A 17,730-nucleotide genomic window follows, 5' to 3' on the forward strand; every position below is an offset into this window, starting at 1 on the left:
CCGCCTTTCTAACAAATATCAAAACTAAGACCGGCATCAAAAAGTATCAATCGAGACCTTTCATTTGATACCCAACATGACTATATTCGATGGAAAAAAATTGTATACCCCCCTTTTGCATGTATAGGGACCCCCCTTAATCTTAACGTAGAAGGATATCACTCACCGCATGTCTGGGCGCTCAGTTTCCACCTTCTCACCAAATTTCGTGCCAATTGGTATAGCCGTTTCTGAGAAAAGTCCGTGTGACAGACAGACAAACACTAAACCGATCTTTTGCAAACAAAACCTTAAAAATATATATGAGCGTGTACTTCAACCAAGTTTCCTATATAGGAATTTTGAAGCACCATAATCCCAAATGAATCTTTATGGAAGCTCTTCCTTTGGTTGCCACTGGATTCCAGCAAGCGGCAAACGTGCTGAGCTAGCTTAATGCTAGCCACATACGTGAAAGCATGTTGTCAAGTAAGTTGTTGGTTGCAGGAAGATTGCACGTTTGTCGGCAAATTGCGGTGACAGCGAGATTGTATGTCGCAATCTGCATGGCCAACCGCAACCTGTCCACACACGTGCAATCTCGCGCCAACCAATAATTTGGTTGCACGTCTGCGTCTAGTGTAACACTTGATACACAAAATCAGTTGATACGCAAAATCAAGGTAATTATTTGTTGAAGGTTTGGAGTTTGCGGCAATAGTAAATATCTGGACGCAGTATATGAGTTTGTATTTTATGTATTGTAATAAATTGAGGAAAATCTATTAGGTAGCACGGTTTACTAAATATTTGGTAACTAGAATTTCTCGGTTTATGTTTTCCCCATTTGATAATCTGTACTTAACCTTATTTTTCGCCATTTGGAGCAATTTGAACGTACCTGAAATAGAAGAAAATATTTTGAGATAATCTAAAGGTTAATATCATGAGACACATAGAAAAACTAAGACTAAATACATCATTGCAGCATATCGGACTTCAATTAAGAATGGATTTGAGGCAAATTAAATTTGATTACAGCTAACTACGAGGATAAGTACTAAGTTGTGCGGTTATTTACTGAGTGATCATCGATGACACAAGCCAGCCGGTAGGTAAGTGCAAGAATGGGGAAAAATCGAGTTTCGCGCCATCATTAAGGGGCTAGACACCTGTAGAAATTTCAAAAAAACGATAAGCCTTAATACACTACTTCCGAAGAAGTTCATTGTGCCCCAACCAACTGAAAAACTTATGGCGAGGAGAGGATATCGCAGGGATCATCTTCAAACTCCTAACGGTACAATATTGTTGCGATGACTGTAATGAAAAAGAGTTTGGGGGAAAAGAAATTTTTCGCCACAATCAAGTGAAGCATACGGTTTCTGTTTATTTGGAAGACAAAAAGAAACTTTTACGAGGGTATAACTCTGATACAGATGGATAACATGGATGACACAATTTACACGTTGCTCATTTTCTGAACTTGGAGGACGCGATCTCTCGACCAAGAAGAATGGAACATTTCGAGAAGCCAAGACCCATATCGGTAGCGCCATAGAAAAAGAAATAACTTATTTGAAAGAGGTGTAAATGTATAAGAATTAAGAGAAAATATGTTGAAAAGGAAAAGTAGTTTTTAGTTTCAATCCACTTTCTTCAGTCTCCATATTATTGACTATACATATCTCATATATGGAACACTTTCCCAAAGACGTTTCTCAGCTTAAGCATATACATTATTATTTTTTAAACAAAAACAAGTCGGGAAATCAAAAGCTAGACGCTTCAGGTATGAAAGGTTTTGTATATTTCTTCTATAAAGAGATTTGAGTGTGTCGCATTAGTATGTAACACGTAATATATGCATATATTATGTGGAAATATCCACTTTCAAGTGATATTGACATTTTGAATTTGCACAGAAGCGGTAGCTTTGACCTAATATAACTCATGCTGTAGCCTACACATTGTTGCGAAATTTCCTGATTCTAGGGTGAAGTTAAGGGGTATTTTCCTGTCAATTACTAAAAATTATAGTAGTTGGGTAGTTTCTGAGAATGGGTTCGTTAAAGAAATGATCACTTTCAACACCCTCGCACTCCCCACCTTTCCAACAAATGTTAAAAGTAACACCAGCTTCGAAGTTCCAACCGAGACCTTTTGATGAAAAAAAAATTACACCCCCCTTTCGCATGTACGGGGACCTCCCCCCTCTTATATTCTACGTAAAAGGATGCAACTCACTATATGCGTGCTACAACCGTCTCCGAGAGAAATGCGTGCGACGGACAGACAGACAGTAAACCGATTTTAATAAGGCAGAAGGTATATGTAAACTAACGGACAATAGATTCGAAACTTTTCCTTTCAATCGCTTATGAAGATTAAAATACAGGTAGGTAGGTCTAAGAATGCATAATACCATTATTTGCAAGTTATCACAATCTCGACTGATGTTGGTGCGGGCCTTTGGACGTTGCCTTCAGCCCATCAGATCGGTCGCCCCTCGGTCCGGTTGGGTGAGAAGAGAGTCCGTGGGCTTTTTTAACTATATATGTATATATGCTTGTACTTCTAGGGTGAACTTATGGGGGGTTTTCGAGTAAATTTCTAAAATAACTTCTAAATAACTTTATTGAAGCAGATATCATAATGGCAATTATACAGACTATGAACGGCGTCTCACGGTAATGAAGACGAAGATATTGCGTTGGACTAGCTTGATATGCTGGAAGGGAATTTGAAATTCTCGCAATTGCATCCAGGTCAGACTTTGAATAGAGCAAAATTTTTTCAGGCCTTTCAGTTGGAGATTTATTGCACTTTTTGGGGCACACATTTTGAGCCCCTCCCATATGTTTCACCCGACATAAAAAACATCAGTTTCAAAAAGTACAAACTTTCATTTGATACCCTACACGATCATATTCTGTAAAAAAAACGTACATCCCCCCTTCACATGTATGAGGAGCCCCCCCCCTTACACCCAGGACAAAATGATACTACCGGTTGTATGTACAGGGATTTACAGACCACACGTTCTCACCAAATTTCCACTTTAAGAATAGTGCAATGAAAAAGAAACCGAATAAGAAATAAAGAAGAAAGATATACTATTCTAAACTTTTCTGAGAACATACAAGCCTTTGAGCAACTATGTGTTATAATAACAACAAAGCAAAATGTTAATACTGTAGTAGCGTTGTTTCTTTTCCTTCCACAGTTGATGTGGCAAAACTCTAAAACTTCATTTATTCAGCGTCGGATTTCTGTCACTTTCCAAACTTCACCTTTGATCCTGCTCAATTCTAAAATTAACAATGTAAAAATACAGTCTAATTTGTTCGCTATTTCTGCTTCAAAAGTAAAAATCTGCTATGTTAGGTCTCTGGGTAGTTAAACGTGTTGTGTTGGTAAAACCGTTAGACATTTGTCTAATTTTCTCATAAACACTTTTCTTACCATAAACAAAGGCCTTCATGTACGGAACGCTTGTAATTACGAGAAAATTATGGATGTTAACAATTTTGATCTGTGACCATTCATATGTATAAAACCCATTTAATTAACGAGAGAGAAGCCACTTATGCTAGGTTTACAGTTTAGTGTCCAATTGACTGATATTAATCGAGGGTCAATGTAATACGCACATTATAAATATATAAAATAGGCTGACTTCTATCACTCGGCAAAGCTTTAAAGGTCACCCATTACTGGTGTGTAGTTAATATAATAGCAGATAAAATATTTTTCCATCAATTTCCAACATTAAAAATATCAAATTATCTTCATTTGAGCGTCTGAAAATCAGAATAACTGAAGATGGAAAAAATACAGTTTTAAAACATCAGCCCTCAACACTTCTCCGCAGGGTTGCAACAAAATTTTCCAACATAGTCTTTTTGACGACTTTCTAGATATTCAAAAAAACCAAATTGCCTCTCCCACCCCAAACAAAAACCTTGTGAAACTTGAAATTGAATCTAAATAAGTAGTTCATAATACTTTGATTGAATTATAAAGCGTTTCTGTTAGATAATATGGTGTGTAAGAAATCGTCAATTAATCTCAGTGCCGAAAATATTGGCGTAAAGTTGCCGAATCATGATGATCAGAAAGAGTTTTCCAGGAAATGTTCACCTCTGATTAATGTTCCGGAAACGATCAGATAAATGTTATATAGCCATTTTTGTTTAGACCATAGCATGCGAGGCATTAAGATAGCTTTTTCATACATGCTAATGAAATGAACATTCCAAATAACATAATAGAGGATAAGCAATTTTTATCAATACTGTTACAATAATTATGATGAAAAAAGAACTTAACCAAACACTGTAGATAATAAAAAAAAACTGGATAGTTGCATTCGATTCAAAGTTCACTAGATTTTGTCTGGTTATTTTATTAAACCACTTATTTCTAAAGGGCTTTCCAAACTATCATCACCATTATCAATGGCGCAGCATCCCCACTTTACAGTGAGGTCCATTAATTCGGCAGTTGTAGTAACGCCCTTACGTCTTGGTCTTTGTCATCATCCCATCTATGGGAAGGATTGGTGCTCAGAGGTGGCGGCGAAGAAGATGGGGCGGCAACCCTATCGGCCAAACCAAAACCAAGTGGCCGAGGAGAACCTCCATAGTGGTGGCACCGGGAGACGCTGTAATCACTTGGGTTTGCCGGCCGTGATTCAGTAGGCGAATGCTCCAAAGGCCTAATCAGGACGATCAGACCCGAGTCTGCACGGGGACTCATCTGAAGTGGCAATTTGGCCACGAAACCTTACCAGGGGTATACTGGTACCATGGGAATCGGGACCTGGACCTGGACTCTCATATTTCGGGTGAACTCCCGTTGTATGTGAGTACAGCTCGGTTGTTTGCGGTTGCCCCCCCTAGTGGGAGTTTCATGGTGGTTGTGGTTATGCTCAAGCGAGAAGAGACCTTCGGGCCTCGACGTGGTGTTGCGTATCAACACGGGTGCCGTACTCCATAGTTCGGTAGAGATTTAGGTAATTCTTGCATCCATCAGTATGAATGCTCAGTCATGCACTTGGTATAGACTGGTACCGTTGTTGCTTGTTTCAGCGGGGCTCTGATTGTGGTCACAAAATCAATCCGTGTCTGAGGAGGACCGCAGGATTAAGTCTCACGACAGGTGCCTACGTAAAACACTACTTACTTCCTGAAAAATAAAATTAATGTTTTTTACAAAATCTTCCTTTTGGAGTCTAGGCTTCATTTTACTTTGTAGAAAACACAAGATATTTGAAAGTTTCTAAGATTTAAAAAATCAATCAGAACTTTGTATAGATAAAACTGATCAGAGTCAGAAATTTTAAGGGATCTGTCTACTCAAAAATTTTTGATATTTTCAAATTTCTTTTTCGTTTAAAACATGTTTTTAATGGTTTTAAAACCAAATGGGAAAACTCTATATATGAGAAAGTACCGTTAAAAACTGTATGCAATATTATATGATACTTTAATATTGTGTTATGTTATGAAAAATAAAACTGCAATAAAGGCCTAAAATTTCCTAAATCTGATGAAAAACGTTACAGTGAGTGTAGTGAAGACTTGTTTTTCACACCGATTTGCCTGTAAAAGTATAATTGAAATTGTTGCACGCACCGTTACTTGTATCTTCAATTAGAGCGTACCGTTGTGAAGTCCTACGCATAAGGGTAGCCACTAAACGTAATAAAGAAGCATCAAAGAGATAAGAATAGCCCGTGGAGAAGAAAAGTTAAAGCAGCAAAACTTTTACAGCAAAAAGGAGGAATTTTGTCTGGTACAGGCGTCGCATTCTTTGAAACAAAAAATCTTTAAACAGGTTTTCCTCAAAACCAGTTTTTTTGACTGATTCAAGCAATTTAGAAAGAAAACTATTGGACCGATTGATCTGACTTTTTAATGTGTTGTTGTTGTATGCATGTCTGTCTGTGGCATAAACTACAACCTTTCAGAATAATAACCCACTTTATTTTTTTTGGAACAACCAGAAAAGCAGAATAATACTAACTACCATTAAAATTGATTCAGTATCTGTCTGTCACAACTGATTTGTTCAGAAACGACTGAACCTGTTTCCACGAAATTTGGGGAGAAGATATGATCTGTGAATCCCTTTGCCTATAGCGTGTGGCGCCATTGCTGCTGCAGTCAAGCCCAAATATTTAGGTGCATTTGATCAATTTAGATGCGTGCATATTTATATGCATACGCATGCAAAATGTGCCACAAAGGGAGGTTGTTGTTTAATTAGGAAACTTTTATTTTTCAAAACTGTGTAAGAGCTAGAAAATAATATTTTAGGTCGCAGCTTATTTGATACAACACATGTTTCAAATTATTTTTAAATAAAACACGTGTGCTAATAATTATTGTTTAATTTGATATCCTCCCGCTTTACTAACCGTCTGGAGCCTATTTGGCATTGAGTTAACCAGCTTTTATGTAAAATCAGGAGTAATTTTTTGCCATTCTTTCAGCAAGGCCTTCCTTATGTTGTTGTCTAAAATTGCTGATAAATGCTTGGTGACGTTTATATAAGGAGACTCTACAGGTGGTGACATTACGTGCGATCAGTTCCAAATTAGCCAAGTTTGCCCATTTCCGAAATTCTCTTCGTAGAAGCAGAAATCTTCCTGTAAGCCCAGTTTTTCGACACTTTGCAGGAAATTTTTTAAGGTTTTGTGCGAAACGATTTACTCGGAAACGGTTAAACTAATTGTCACAAAATTTAGTAAGGTGTGGTTTGTGAACACCTTTACATATGGCAAGTGGCACCATTTTATGTTGATTTTGGAGGGGGGCTGTATATTTTTTTTCAGTTATGTGGGGTATCAAATGAATGGGTTCGATTACCGCTTTTCGAAACTGATGTTATTTCTGTTATTGGGTGAAACATAGGAGAGTGAGGTCTCAAAATGTGTGCTTGAAAAAGTGAAAACGGTCCCGTTCTCAGAACCCGGTGCTATCTATAGGCCTCAAAATACAAACATCCCATTCCGATATCTGTTCAAATAAAGTTTGTAATAGTATATTTTAGAAATTTACTCCAAAACCCTAGAAGTACAAGATTTGGCATTGGTATAAGTTTGAATGAAATCTAACTATTATTAAAAGTTATTGGCGTTGAAACTTTTGCATTTCACGGAAATTTATTACGCTCGTAGAGGAGTATGACGTCATCATCATATAAAGTGAAGTTACATAAACGGCGGGATTTATGAGGACATTTTAATTTTCCTTTTTTAGCTTTGTGAAGTTATTTGTATATCGGTATCAATTACGCGAAAGACATTTGTATGTATATGTAAGTGCTAATTAAATTTGCGGGTAGGATCCAATTGGATAGAGATATGTATACGTTAGTACCAGTGGAATTTACTTTAAATGCATGTTTGTATACCTTTGTGCATGGGATAAAATGGAAACACATGAAGATGCGTCAGATCAATTTGGATTGGCAACGTTGGTTTGTTTAATAACAATTGCTGGCGCGACAATCCATATTAGATCAGGGCCTTCAAGTGTGTTATAGTACTTCATTGAAGACCGTAATAGTACACTACAGTAGCACACTGTAGAGGCAAAGTGGTCAGCATTGCGCTCGCCTGAGATTATTACCCTGATTTGACTCGGATATTCATTCACAGCTGAGTCAACTGATATCCGACATCAAATCAGGTTAAAAATCCCACTGCCACCAGTGAGATTTGAATCGCGACCTTCCGTGTGATAGCCTTATGCTCTAACCACTCAGCTATCTGGACACTCTGTTTATTTAGAATTTGCAAAATGTTGATGACTTTGATATATATGCATATATGTATATTTAGGAATATTTTGCGTTTTTTACTATATGTCTCCCTCACATAAGATCAGTGCAAAACCTTTTACTCGAAATGCCCAGCTTCCGATATCCCGACTTTTCTAGTATATTGAGGTAATGCATTTAATTCCACCAATAAAAACTGGACTAACCACTTCGTGCTGGGGATATTCATAACATGACCCTTCCCATGCTTCACAGTTGTTTTGAGGCTGTTTAGCTCGGCATTTGCTTTGCGTCAGTCGTAAAATATTCCATAGGAGACGAAGATATTAAACTTAAACCCATCCACAAAAACTGCGGTATTTTAAGAAGTAGAATCATTGTTTATGTGTTCCCTGTCAAAGGAAGACCGGCTTTTCGTGTTTGTTGTTGAAATACAAGGTTTCTTTCTAGTTACACGACCGCTCGAATATGCGTTGGACTATAGAGACACTTAAATTGACCATTTCAGCAATATTGGGGACAACCTACCTTTTTTAAAGCGGTGAATTGCCAGTTCACGCTGCTCCATTGTTATGTCATCATCCATTTTGGAAAAGGTATTGTATGCCATAAGCCAAAATTGCTCTGAGATTCCCGTTATCCAAAATATATGATTCTCCTAGTTTCGATATATAGTAATGTAAAATTAAAAACCGTGACTGTGTCAAATAAACTAGGAGCCACTGTATGGCATGAATAGTGAACCTTTGCTTTACAGTAGATGTTTGCGTTTTTGTCCTCATGTGATAGAAACTTGCAAAGGCACAGAGTGTGAGTTTTTTTCAATGAAAAAAAAAGTTTTAAAGTATTGAAAATGCATTTATGCCAAGGGATATTCGGAATAAATTCACATCATTACGTTCATTTATCTCCCCCACTGTCAGACTGACCCACTTTTCAACTAACTCGCTCAAAATTTACTTACTGATTATTCATTCATATTCAATTTTGTTAGATATAGCATGAAACAGGCACAATCACTGTCAGCGGCAGTGATCTGCCCAGAATTGAGCGATTTAAATACCTCGGCTCAACGCTATCAGCCAATGGAGAGCTGCGTTATGAAATTGCTTCACGCATTAACGCAACCTGGATGAAGTGGCGTTCCACAACTGGTGTCCTTTGTGATCGACGTATCAACGAACGTCTCAAATCTAAAATTTACCGTAATGTCGTCCGTCCAGTCGCTCTCTATGGTTCTGAGTGTTGGTCGACCATAAAAGACAATGAACGCGGTATTGCGGTAATGGAGACGAAGATGCAACGTTGGACTAGTGGCGTCACACGTTTAGATCACATCCGAAATGAGGATATCCGCGATCGTTATCGGGTTGCACCGATCGTGGAAAAGTTGCGAGAGAGGCGTCTTCGATGGTATGGTCACGCAATTCGTGCAAACGAGAATTCACTTGCAAAGATTGGTCTGAACATCGAAGTCGATGGTAAACGACCAAAAGGCAGACCTAAGCAACGGTGGCTTGATACGCTGGATGGGGATTTGAAAGCCTCGAGATTGCACCCAGATCAGGCATTCGATAGAGCCAAATGGCGAAGCCGATCACGACGAGCCGACCCCGCTTGTGAACGGGACAAAGGCTGAAGAAAAAGAAGATATAGCAAGATTTGTCATTTTTATAAACATCAGTTCACAACTACATAGTTCCCTTTTATAAATAACCACATCAATTTTCTGCATTTCTCTCAAAAGTATCTCTTTCCGTATAAATTCATTTATTTTATCAATTAATATGCCCATACTGATCAAATTAATGCTACTTTTACTATTTAATACCAATAAACTCAAAATAAATTAAAAAAAACTCTTTAGATAACGTCTCTTATCGGAAAACACCTCAGGACCACCATTGCGAAAAAATACGTTCGGGTTTTTTTACCGTTATCTTTTTTCGCGAATGAATGAATTTTTAACTATGTAAAAGTGGAACTGCCATGCACCCTAGATTCAAGAGTGCCATGTATGCAAAAGGAGGGTGTACAGTTTTTTCACCAAATATATGGGATATCAAACGAAAGAAAAATAAAATAAATAATAATAAAGTTAATAATAGTAGTGTAATCACGGTAGATGCCGGATTTTGCCTAATACTAGCACTAAGTTCCAAGCATTTAGGCTCGGACGATCCTAGCTACTTAAAAACTAAAGGGGCGCTGGTGGTGGTGGCCGGCGGTAGGCTAATGGGAGAATCCGTCGAGAACTCCCCGCACCATCGAGCACGAATGTAGAATGATATATTTCTGCATAGTTTGAACCAGACTGGATGAGAGTCCCAGGACATCAAGGGAAGCCGTGAGGGATTTAGGTACAATACCTGTAGTGTGTGTATGGGAACCATCACCACCCGCTCGGGACGCCGCGCGAGAGGTCGAAATTTACCAAACTTTGTAAAGAAAGGCAATGAGATATCGCCTATTTCGACTAAAATAGAAAATATTGTTTGGCGTTTCTAGGGGTTATATGCTTTAATGAATGAGGTGTAACTAGGCAAAAGTTATTTAAGCAGAGTGAAGTAAATTTGCTTATTTTTAAAGTTTTGTGTAAAACAAGACCTTATTAAAATCCGTTTACTGTCTGCTTGGCACACCTATTATCTCAGAAACAGATAATTCCATTGATGTGAGATTTGAGAGAAAGGTATAAACTGTGAATCACCTGGCATGCAGTGAATAATATAGTTCCACGTTCAGCGCAGGAAGAATCCTTGCAAAAGGGGGGTGTATATTTTCTTGGCAAATATAGTGATATACCATCACCACATCAAAAAAAAGTTTGACCTTTGATACAAAATGGGGAACTGAGGGAATCGGAGAGTGATCATTTCCTTCACGGACCTATTCTCAGAAACTACCTAACCCGAAAGTCTGAAAAAAATCATGGTTACTACTATACAGTGCCTAGGCTTAAAGTTAATAATAGTATATTCTTCTTTTGCTTAAGCCATATTCATTATAAGTATTTTTTCTAGCAATTAGCTGGGATCCCCTCCCCCCCCGCAAATTTAATCTAGAATCATCACATTTTAAAGTAATGTAGGCCATACTATAGAGCATGACACAACCATGACTGGTGGAAATCCTACAATTACTTTGTACAATTTATTGTGAGTGAATAGTCTGGCAAACTAAATGCAAAAACACTACGGGCTAAGTACAAATGCCCACTCAAATATTCTTATATAAAAAATGCACTAAACTTTCCGTACCGGCTCCCTTACTTGTTATCTGATTTAACCCGGAATAATCGTCGGTTTATCGTGAAGAGGACAATAATCAAACTTGGCAGTGTCAGTGTCATGGGTTACTTATCTTAACTCTTACTCAATTAGGGTTTCTTACTAGCTGCTTCAATTGGGAAGCGACATTAATGAACACACAAATATATGTTTCCAGTACACCAAGTACTGAAAAGTCTTGTAAAAGAACAATGTATTTTTGCGTCTGTAAAAAATTGGTGGGATTTTTCTGCAAACAATTACACATAAATTATTCTCCGCCTTTAATATAAACATATTCGTGTTGATATTTCTGTTCTTAATGGTAACCACCTGAGCTCTAGATTATGAATAGATTAAAGTAAATTTGATATATCGACATTTAGACTGTTGTTTACTGCGAATCCTTAAAAATAGGTCAAAATAAAGATAACACCAATGTGAAAACTAAGCTGATTAGATGAATGGCAATGAAGTGTTTTCGTATCCGGCATGCATTTTTTAACTATGCCAGTACTGAGAAGTAGAATGTTTACACTAACAATAAAAGATAAAAGAAGTCGAGAAATGCCACCTTGTAACCACTTCGGTCACGCTGCTGCCAGGCAGCGTCTGATGAGTTGCCTCTGCCCTGGACGAAACCGCAAGTCATATACTGTTTGTTACTTTTTTCCTGCATTTTGTTTATTGGCTTAAAATATGCTAAAACATCCCCAGATTCATACGCAATAGCAATCTTGTATAAGAGCAACTCAAAAATATTTGTAAAATTAGTTTCTTTGGAGTAACTTCTAGCAGCACTTCTCAATATGGCAGAGACCCGCCGCAATATTATAGCAACCAAACAAGTTGGAATACCGGAAACTGGTCGCTTCAGGTATAAAAGTTTTGTGTTCATCTCATATGAGAACTCTTTCCATGAACGATTTTTCATAGCATACAAAACATGCCTTCATATAGTGCCAAACTCCAAGTTATATGTACATATTAAAGACATAAATATTGTACTCATCCTAAACAAACAAACATTGATCGACTGCATCTGACCATTTTCGCTTTAACCCCCTAACAAGAGCATAGCACTAAAGCATGTATGTAAATTGAATACTGCTGGCATTAACATACATACATGGCCGTGCTATTGGACACTACCCGCAAACTTCAATGACATATACATATAAATCCCTGCCTGGATTAATTAATACTAACTACCTAGTAGTCCCATAAATTTTGTTACAACTTTAAATAGCTCTAAATTCGTTAAAATTTTATAGCTACCAAATTTTGAGAGTAAGGCAAATGTCAGTCAGGTATAATAATATTTGCACTAGTGCAACGCTTTTTCAGTCTCTCTTCTTGCCCGTAGTGGACCGATAAAAAATGGAATCGCAGTAATTGCGCTACATAAGTGTAGGATGCAAAAATGTGCTATAGTTAAGATACTAGAGAAAACTCGGTATGCTGTATGCTTGTTTATCGGGTTATACTATGTGAGAACACTTGCGGCGTGAAAGAGCATCAAAAATCGGGAAGACCATGTACTGTAAGGACACGGCAGGCCATAAAAGCGATCGATGTTCGAATCAGACGGAACGCGAAGCGTAAACAAAAAATCATGCCCCCTGAAGTGAGAATATCGAAAAATTTAATATCTCGAATAATCAACGAAGGCTTAGGACTAATAGCTTACACAAGACGGAACATTTACTGACAAAGGGCTTAATCAAAAACACGATGTTAAGTTACAAAGTGCCTTTGCTTTTTTGATGGAAAATTGTCCACTGTATAGCAGTCATTTAACCAGAATGACAAAATTCATGCGCGATCGTGAAAAGAAGCTTTATAAGTGTTAATAAGGTTCAACGAAGTCACTACCCTTCCTCAGTGACGGTTTGGTGTGATGTTAGTTACGATGGTTTCATGATGATGCATTTCTGCGAAAATGGGAAGAAAACATTGACAGCAGTGCATGCAGGTATTTTGGAAGCCATTGTTAAACCTTTTAGCCAATCCTTCTTCAAAAATCCGCATTGGCGGTTTCAAAAGGAGTCTGCGCCCGCATATAAGGCTCACTCAATGCATACCTGGATCGAAAGCAACGTCCCTAGCTTTATTTTTGCAGGCAATTGACCTTCTGCTAGTCCAGATCTTAATCCATCATACTACAGATTATGGTTAGTTTTAGAGGGCATAGTGTGCTCAAAAAGACACTAATATCGACCCGCTTAAGAAAGCATTAAAACGAGTAGTGGTTATTTGATAGACCAGTAGCTTCCTCCAAACTACAATGTATATTTTTCAATGTAGATATATATTTCGGTAACAACTTACTCCTTTCATCAGTACAAAGCTAAGAAGCTTTGTGAAAAATATAAATTGTAGTTTGGAGGAAGCTGGTCTATCAATTTTAGGCTAGACTACAAATAGCAGAACATATCTAATCTCTTAGTGGACATTTTTTCTATGGACATAGTGTCTGCCGCGATAGATGACTCAAGGCTTGTAGCAAGACTAAAAGTGGACCTTTAATAATGTCTTTCATTTTCTTATTTCTTAGTATATATACAATAAATACCATTATAATAATAATAATAATAATCATTGGCTCAACAATCCTTGTTGGATCAGGGCCTTGAAATGTGTTAGAGCACTTCATTGAAGACCTTAGCGGTACACTACAGGATTACAGTATCCTATAGGAGGCAATGTGGTCAGCATTGTGCTCGCCCGAGATTATTACCCTGATTTGACTCAGGTACTCATTCACAGCTGAGTCGACTGGTATCCGACGCCAAATCACGATACAAATTCCACTGCCACCAGTGAGATTTGAACCGCGACCTTCCGTACGAAAGCCTTGCGCTCTAACCACTCAGCTATCCGGACACATAATAAATACTATTAATAAGTTTTAAAACAATATCGTTTTGTTTCTATAACATTCTATGTTTGCAACAGTATTTATGGGAATACTATGTAGACAATGCTGAAAAGGAAAACCATGCTAGTATTAATTTTATTTGTGCGCATACCGAAATTTTGATGCATCTACATTTCATGTATGGGGAGCCTCCTTAAACTAAACGGAAAATGGCTTCACTTGCAATATGTAAAGGGATTCACAGACCGCACGTTCTCACCGAATTTCGTGACAATAGGATCAGCCGTATCAGAGTAAATTGGCAGTGACAGACAGACAGAGAGAGATTGAATCGATTTTAATAAGGTTTTGTGTGGAAAGGTGAGGCTTTGTGGAAGGGTAACCGTATGCTACTGGGATAGCAGAGTGAAGTTTTAAAAAAAATTATGAACTATATTATTATGATTTCAAAAAGTTATAGCGTTGTTAAACCTCAAACGCGTTTTTCTCGAAATTACGTTTACGAAATCGGCGAGCAACATCACTCAAAGAGATTTTTTCCCATTGACATGAAAAGTTGATTGTAACTTTTTTATCTAATTATCTAGGGAAGTACACACGATTTTAACAATTGATGAAGAAATGTTTCTTACAATTTAAGTCAAATTTTTCGAACATACGAAAAAAAATCAAAAATTATAACCCTGTGTACTTCACTAGTTACACTTATCCAAAAAAAAAAACACAAAATTCAATTTTTTAAATGTCGAATAATTAGTTTCTATTGCTCATATATCAGTATTTCGGGATTTTTTTTCAAAACTCACTTAGGCCACAAGAGGCCAACTGTTCCTCGAAATACCGGTATATGAGCAAAAAAACACAATATTCCGCATTTTCTCCCATTATTTAATAAGCCGAAAAAAACGACTTACATAACTGAAGAAATATACAAAAAAAATTTAGTATGCTTCCAGATGGTGATCCAAGGGAGTTCTTCTCTTCGCCATGGAGGATCTTCAAACAATCAGAGTGCTTTTCTACGATCATAAAGTCGCGAGTTTGTAGAAAAATGTCAGTAGTGATTTTTTTTCCTACTCCGGAGGAGTTGCTTAACCGATTGGTATATTGGTTCTGGACTATAATCTAGAAATATCTTCATAGAAAAATCTCGGCTATCTCTTTTTGGGCGCTCCAAACAGATACTCCTTAAATTACAAAATCCCTTGAGAATTTCAAGTCAAGATGGCTCAAACCATCTACATATAGAATTTTGCGGAATATTGGGTGGACGAGAAGTCAATTAAAATAATTTTTTCCACCACTAAATTGAAATATGTTTTTAAGCCAGCATTTTATTTTTCGTTATCCTTTAATATAATCACAAAACAGCTTTGACATTGCAAAGGAAAAAAGGAACGAACTTTTGCAAATTGCATTCGTGTTATTGACGATCTTTTTGTAATCTAATTCTTAAATCATAGAGCAAAAGGTTCTCAATTTGGAAAGCGTCAATCGATTTGCGACTCGGGTCTTAAACTTAAAATCAATAATATGGGACATATTTGACAAACATTGCTCAACAGGTACTCTCGTAAAGTTCAAATTTATAATGAAAACCTACGTAAGGTAGCCATTGTAAACAAGAGGAATGTATGATTTGATTCAAAGAAAATTTTTATGAATAATAAACGGTGGGATGTTCTTTATGATGTTAATAGTATGTAAGTTTTTACTATTTGGATCGTGCAATTTAAGGAAGGCTGCCTCGAGTTGAAGAGAATTTCATGTATAAGATTATTTTAAGACTATTTCGACATTTAGGATTTTTCAATAGGCAAATGCAATAATGGTTTCGCTCCCTTCTGCTCTTATTTATAATCAACTTATCCTCTCATTCGCTTTCAATTTCAACGATTCGCCAACCAATTTCACTTTTCACTTCCTACGAATAGCTAAGAATTTCACTTTTTAACGAATTCGTTTCTTAAATCTTTGCATACAATTCGATGCAAATCTTTAAACATCTACTATTCCAATTACACATACTTCAAGCATGGGCGACTGTTCATATGTACATTCAAACAAATTATCAATACTCATGGTAAATTTAACTGGAAGCCATTGGAAAATAACTCGCAAGTGTGACGTACTTGTAATAAAAGCAACACCGCTAGCGTTTTTTAAGCTGGATGATTGACAGATAAGTTAGTTGACGATTTACATTTGTAAAACTGTCATTGTGTTATGGATTTCATTATTGCTATTCACATGCCCGCGGGAAAAAATTTCTACTCGTGACAAAATACAGCAACTACGCTTAATTTTTGAGTGGGTACCCATCCTTACCCGAAGGTTGGATCTACTAACGGTTCAAATACTGAGTGAAACTCCCAGACTTCTTTGGATTCACCATTCTCATTCTAAGTAGCATTAAGTGACTTGAAATTTTTTCCTCATTACAAATTTAACAAGTCATCAAGATGTATGTATTTGTAAATTCGAATGAGCCAGTAAGTGAAAGTTATTACAATCGTTATTGAGTCATCTTGCGAGTATTTATTCACTAAATATGAAAAAAATTTAGATAAGTGTTTGTATGTGTATATGATTTTTATCGAACGCGAAGCTAGGAAGAATGATTCAATTCCCAATTAGTCAATATTGTGCAGTTGTATGTAAGCCGAAGTGAATTTTTTCAAACCGCCGGCTGAACCTTAAACGTGGATTAGCACCCATAACTAAGAATAAAACCTGAGAAATTTTTGATAAACCAACAGCTCTACTATATACCAAACTCTATCTCTACCTTCACGTAGTGATTTTAATTAATGAAAAGCGGCATTTTTTCATGGAACGTACGGTCCCTGTACAGAATGAACTCCTCGCTCCCGAGACAAATTTCGATACATAAACCTCATTAACGTTCGCGCCCCTACCAAGCCGACTGCAGAATCGGAGAAGGATACAAACCCTCGAAACCCCTCTCATATATACATTAATATCATTCTTCGAGGTTTTAACAGCCAATTAAAGGCAGAGCCCGTATTTAGATGACACGTTGGCTTCTATAGCTTATATAAAAACAATAGTAACGGACTGTGGATTATTCAATTGACAGTGCCACACGAAATAGTTGTTATAAGTAACTGGTTTGCGCAGAAAGGGATCAAGAAACAAACCACGTATTAGTATAAGCATAACTTCCGTTTTTAAAATGCGCGCCACTCAGTTAGTTGATGTCATAGTGGAGCGCTAGTGGTCTCGTTCAAGAGAGGATACTGTAAAGTTTTGTCCCGACACGGTTCAGTCGCCATCATGCGTTGGAATAGTGAGGAGCGTGCCTTTGCCATTGAGGTTTACTTTTCAAGCGGATGTTCGGTTATTGCAACACAGCGTGCATTTCGGAATCGCTTTAATTTAGCTCCGTTGGCTCCCGTCCCAGACCGCAAATCAATTGTTACATGGGTCACTACATTCAGACAAACTGCAAGTGCGACAAAAGAAAGAACTGGAGTCCCTCGGCCCGTTAGATCACCTGAGAACATTGAAGCAGTGAGAGCGTCAATGTTGCGATCGCCACGGCGTTCTGCGCGCAAACACGCATCTGCCCTTGGACTATCCGATCGTTCTGTGAGAAGAATTCTTCGTGATGATCTTCATTTTCATCCCTATAAGATGGCGATAGTGCAGGAACTTTCAGAACGTGACTTCAATTCTCGGATGAACGCGTGTGAGCTTCTTCTTGATGTCGTTCCCGAGGATGCTATTGTTTTTTTAGCGATGAAGCCCATTTTCATTTGTGTGTGTCAAAAAAAACAAAACATGCGC

The 17,730-nt window shown here is 37.4% G+C and overlaps 1 protein-coding gene across 2 annotated transcripts in view; it reads right to left on the reverse strand.

The window, feature by feature from the left end:
- Nucleotides 1-767: 767 nt before the first annotated feature.
- The window catches only part of LOC119650721, a 60,759-nt gene continuing 43,796 nt past the window's right edge, over nucleotides 768-17,730 (reverse strand). Inside the window, exon 3 of one of the 2 annotated variants that reach the window (XM_038053739.1) lies at nucleotides 768-880. In XM_038053739.1, coding sequence (XP_037909667.1) covers nucleotides 847-880 — 34 coding nt within the window. In that variant the 3' untranslated portion in view covers nucleotides 768-846. The remainder of the gene's footprint in view (nucleotides 881-17,730) is intronic. The other variant, XM_038053737.1, reaches the window with a different exon arrangement.

This window comes from Hermetia illucens, chromosome 3, assembly GCF_905115235.1.
Source record: "Hermetia illucens chromosome 3, iHerIll2.2.curated.20191125, whole genome shotgun sequence".
Classification (NCBI taxonomy): domain Eukaryota; kingdom Metazoa; phylum Arthropoda; class Insecta; order Diptera; family Stratiomyidae; genus Hermetia; species Hermetia illucens.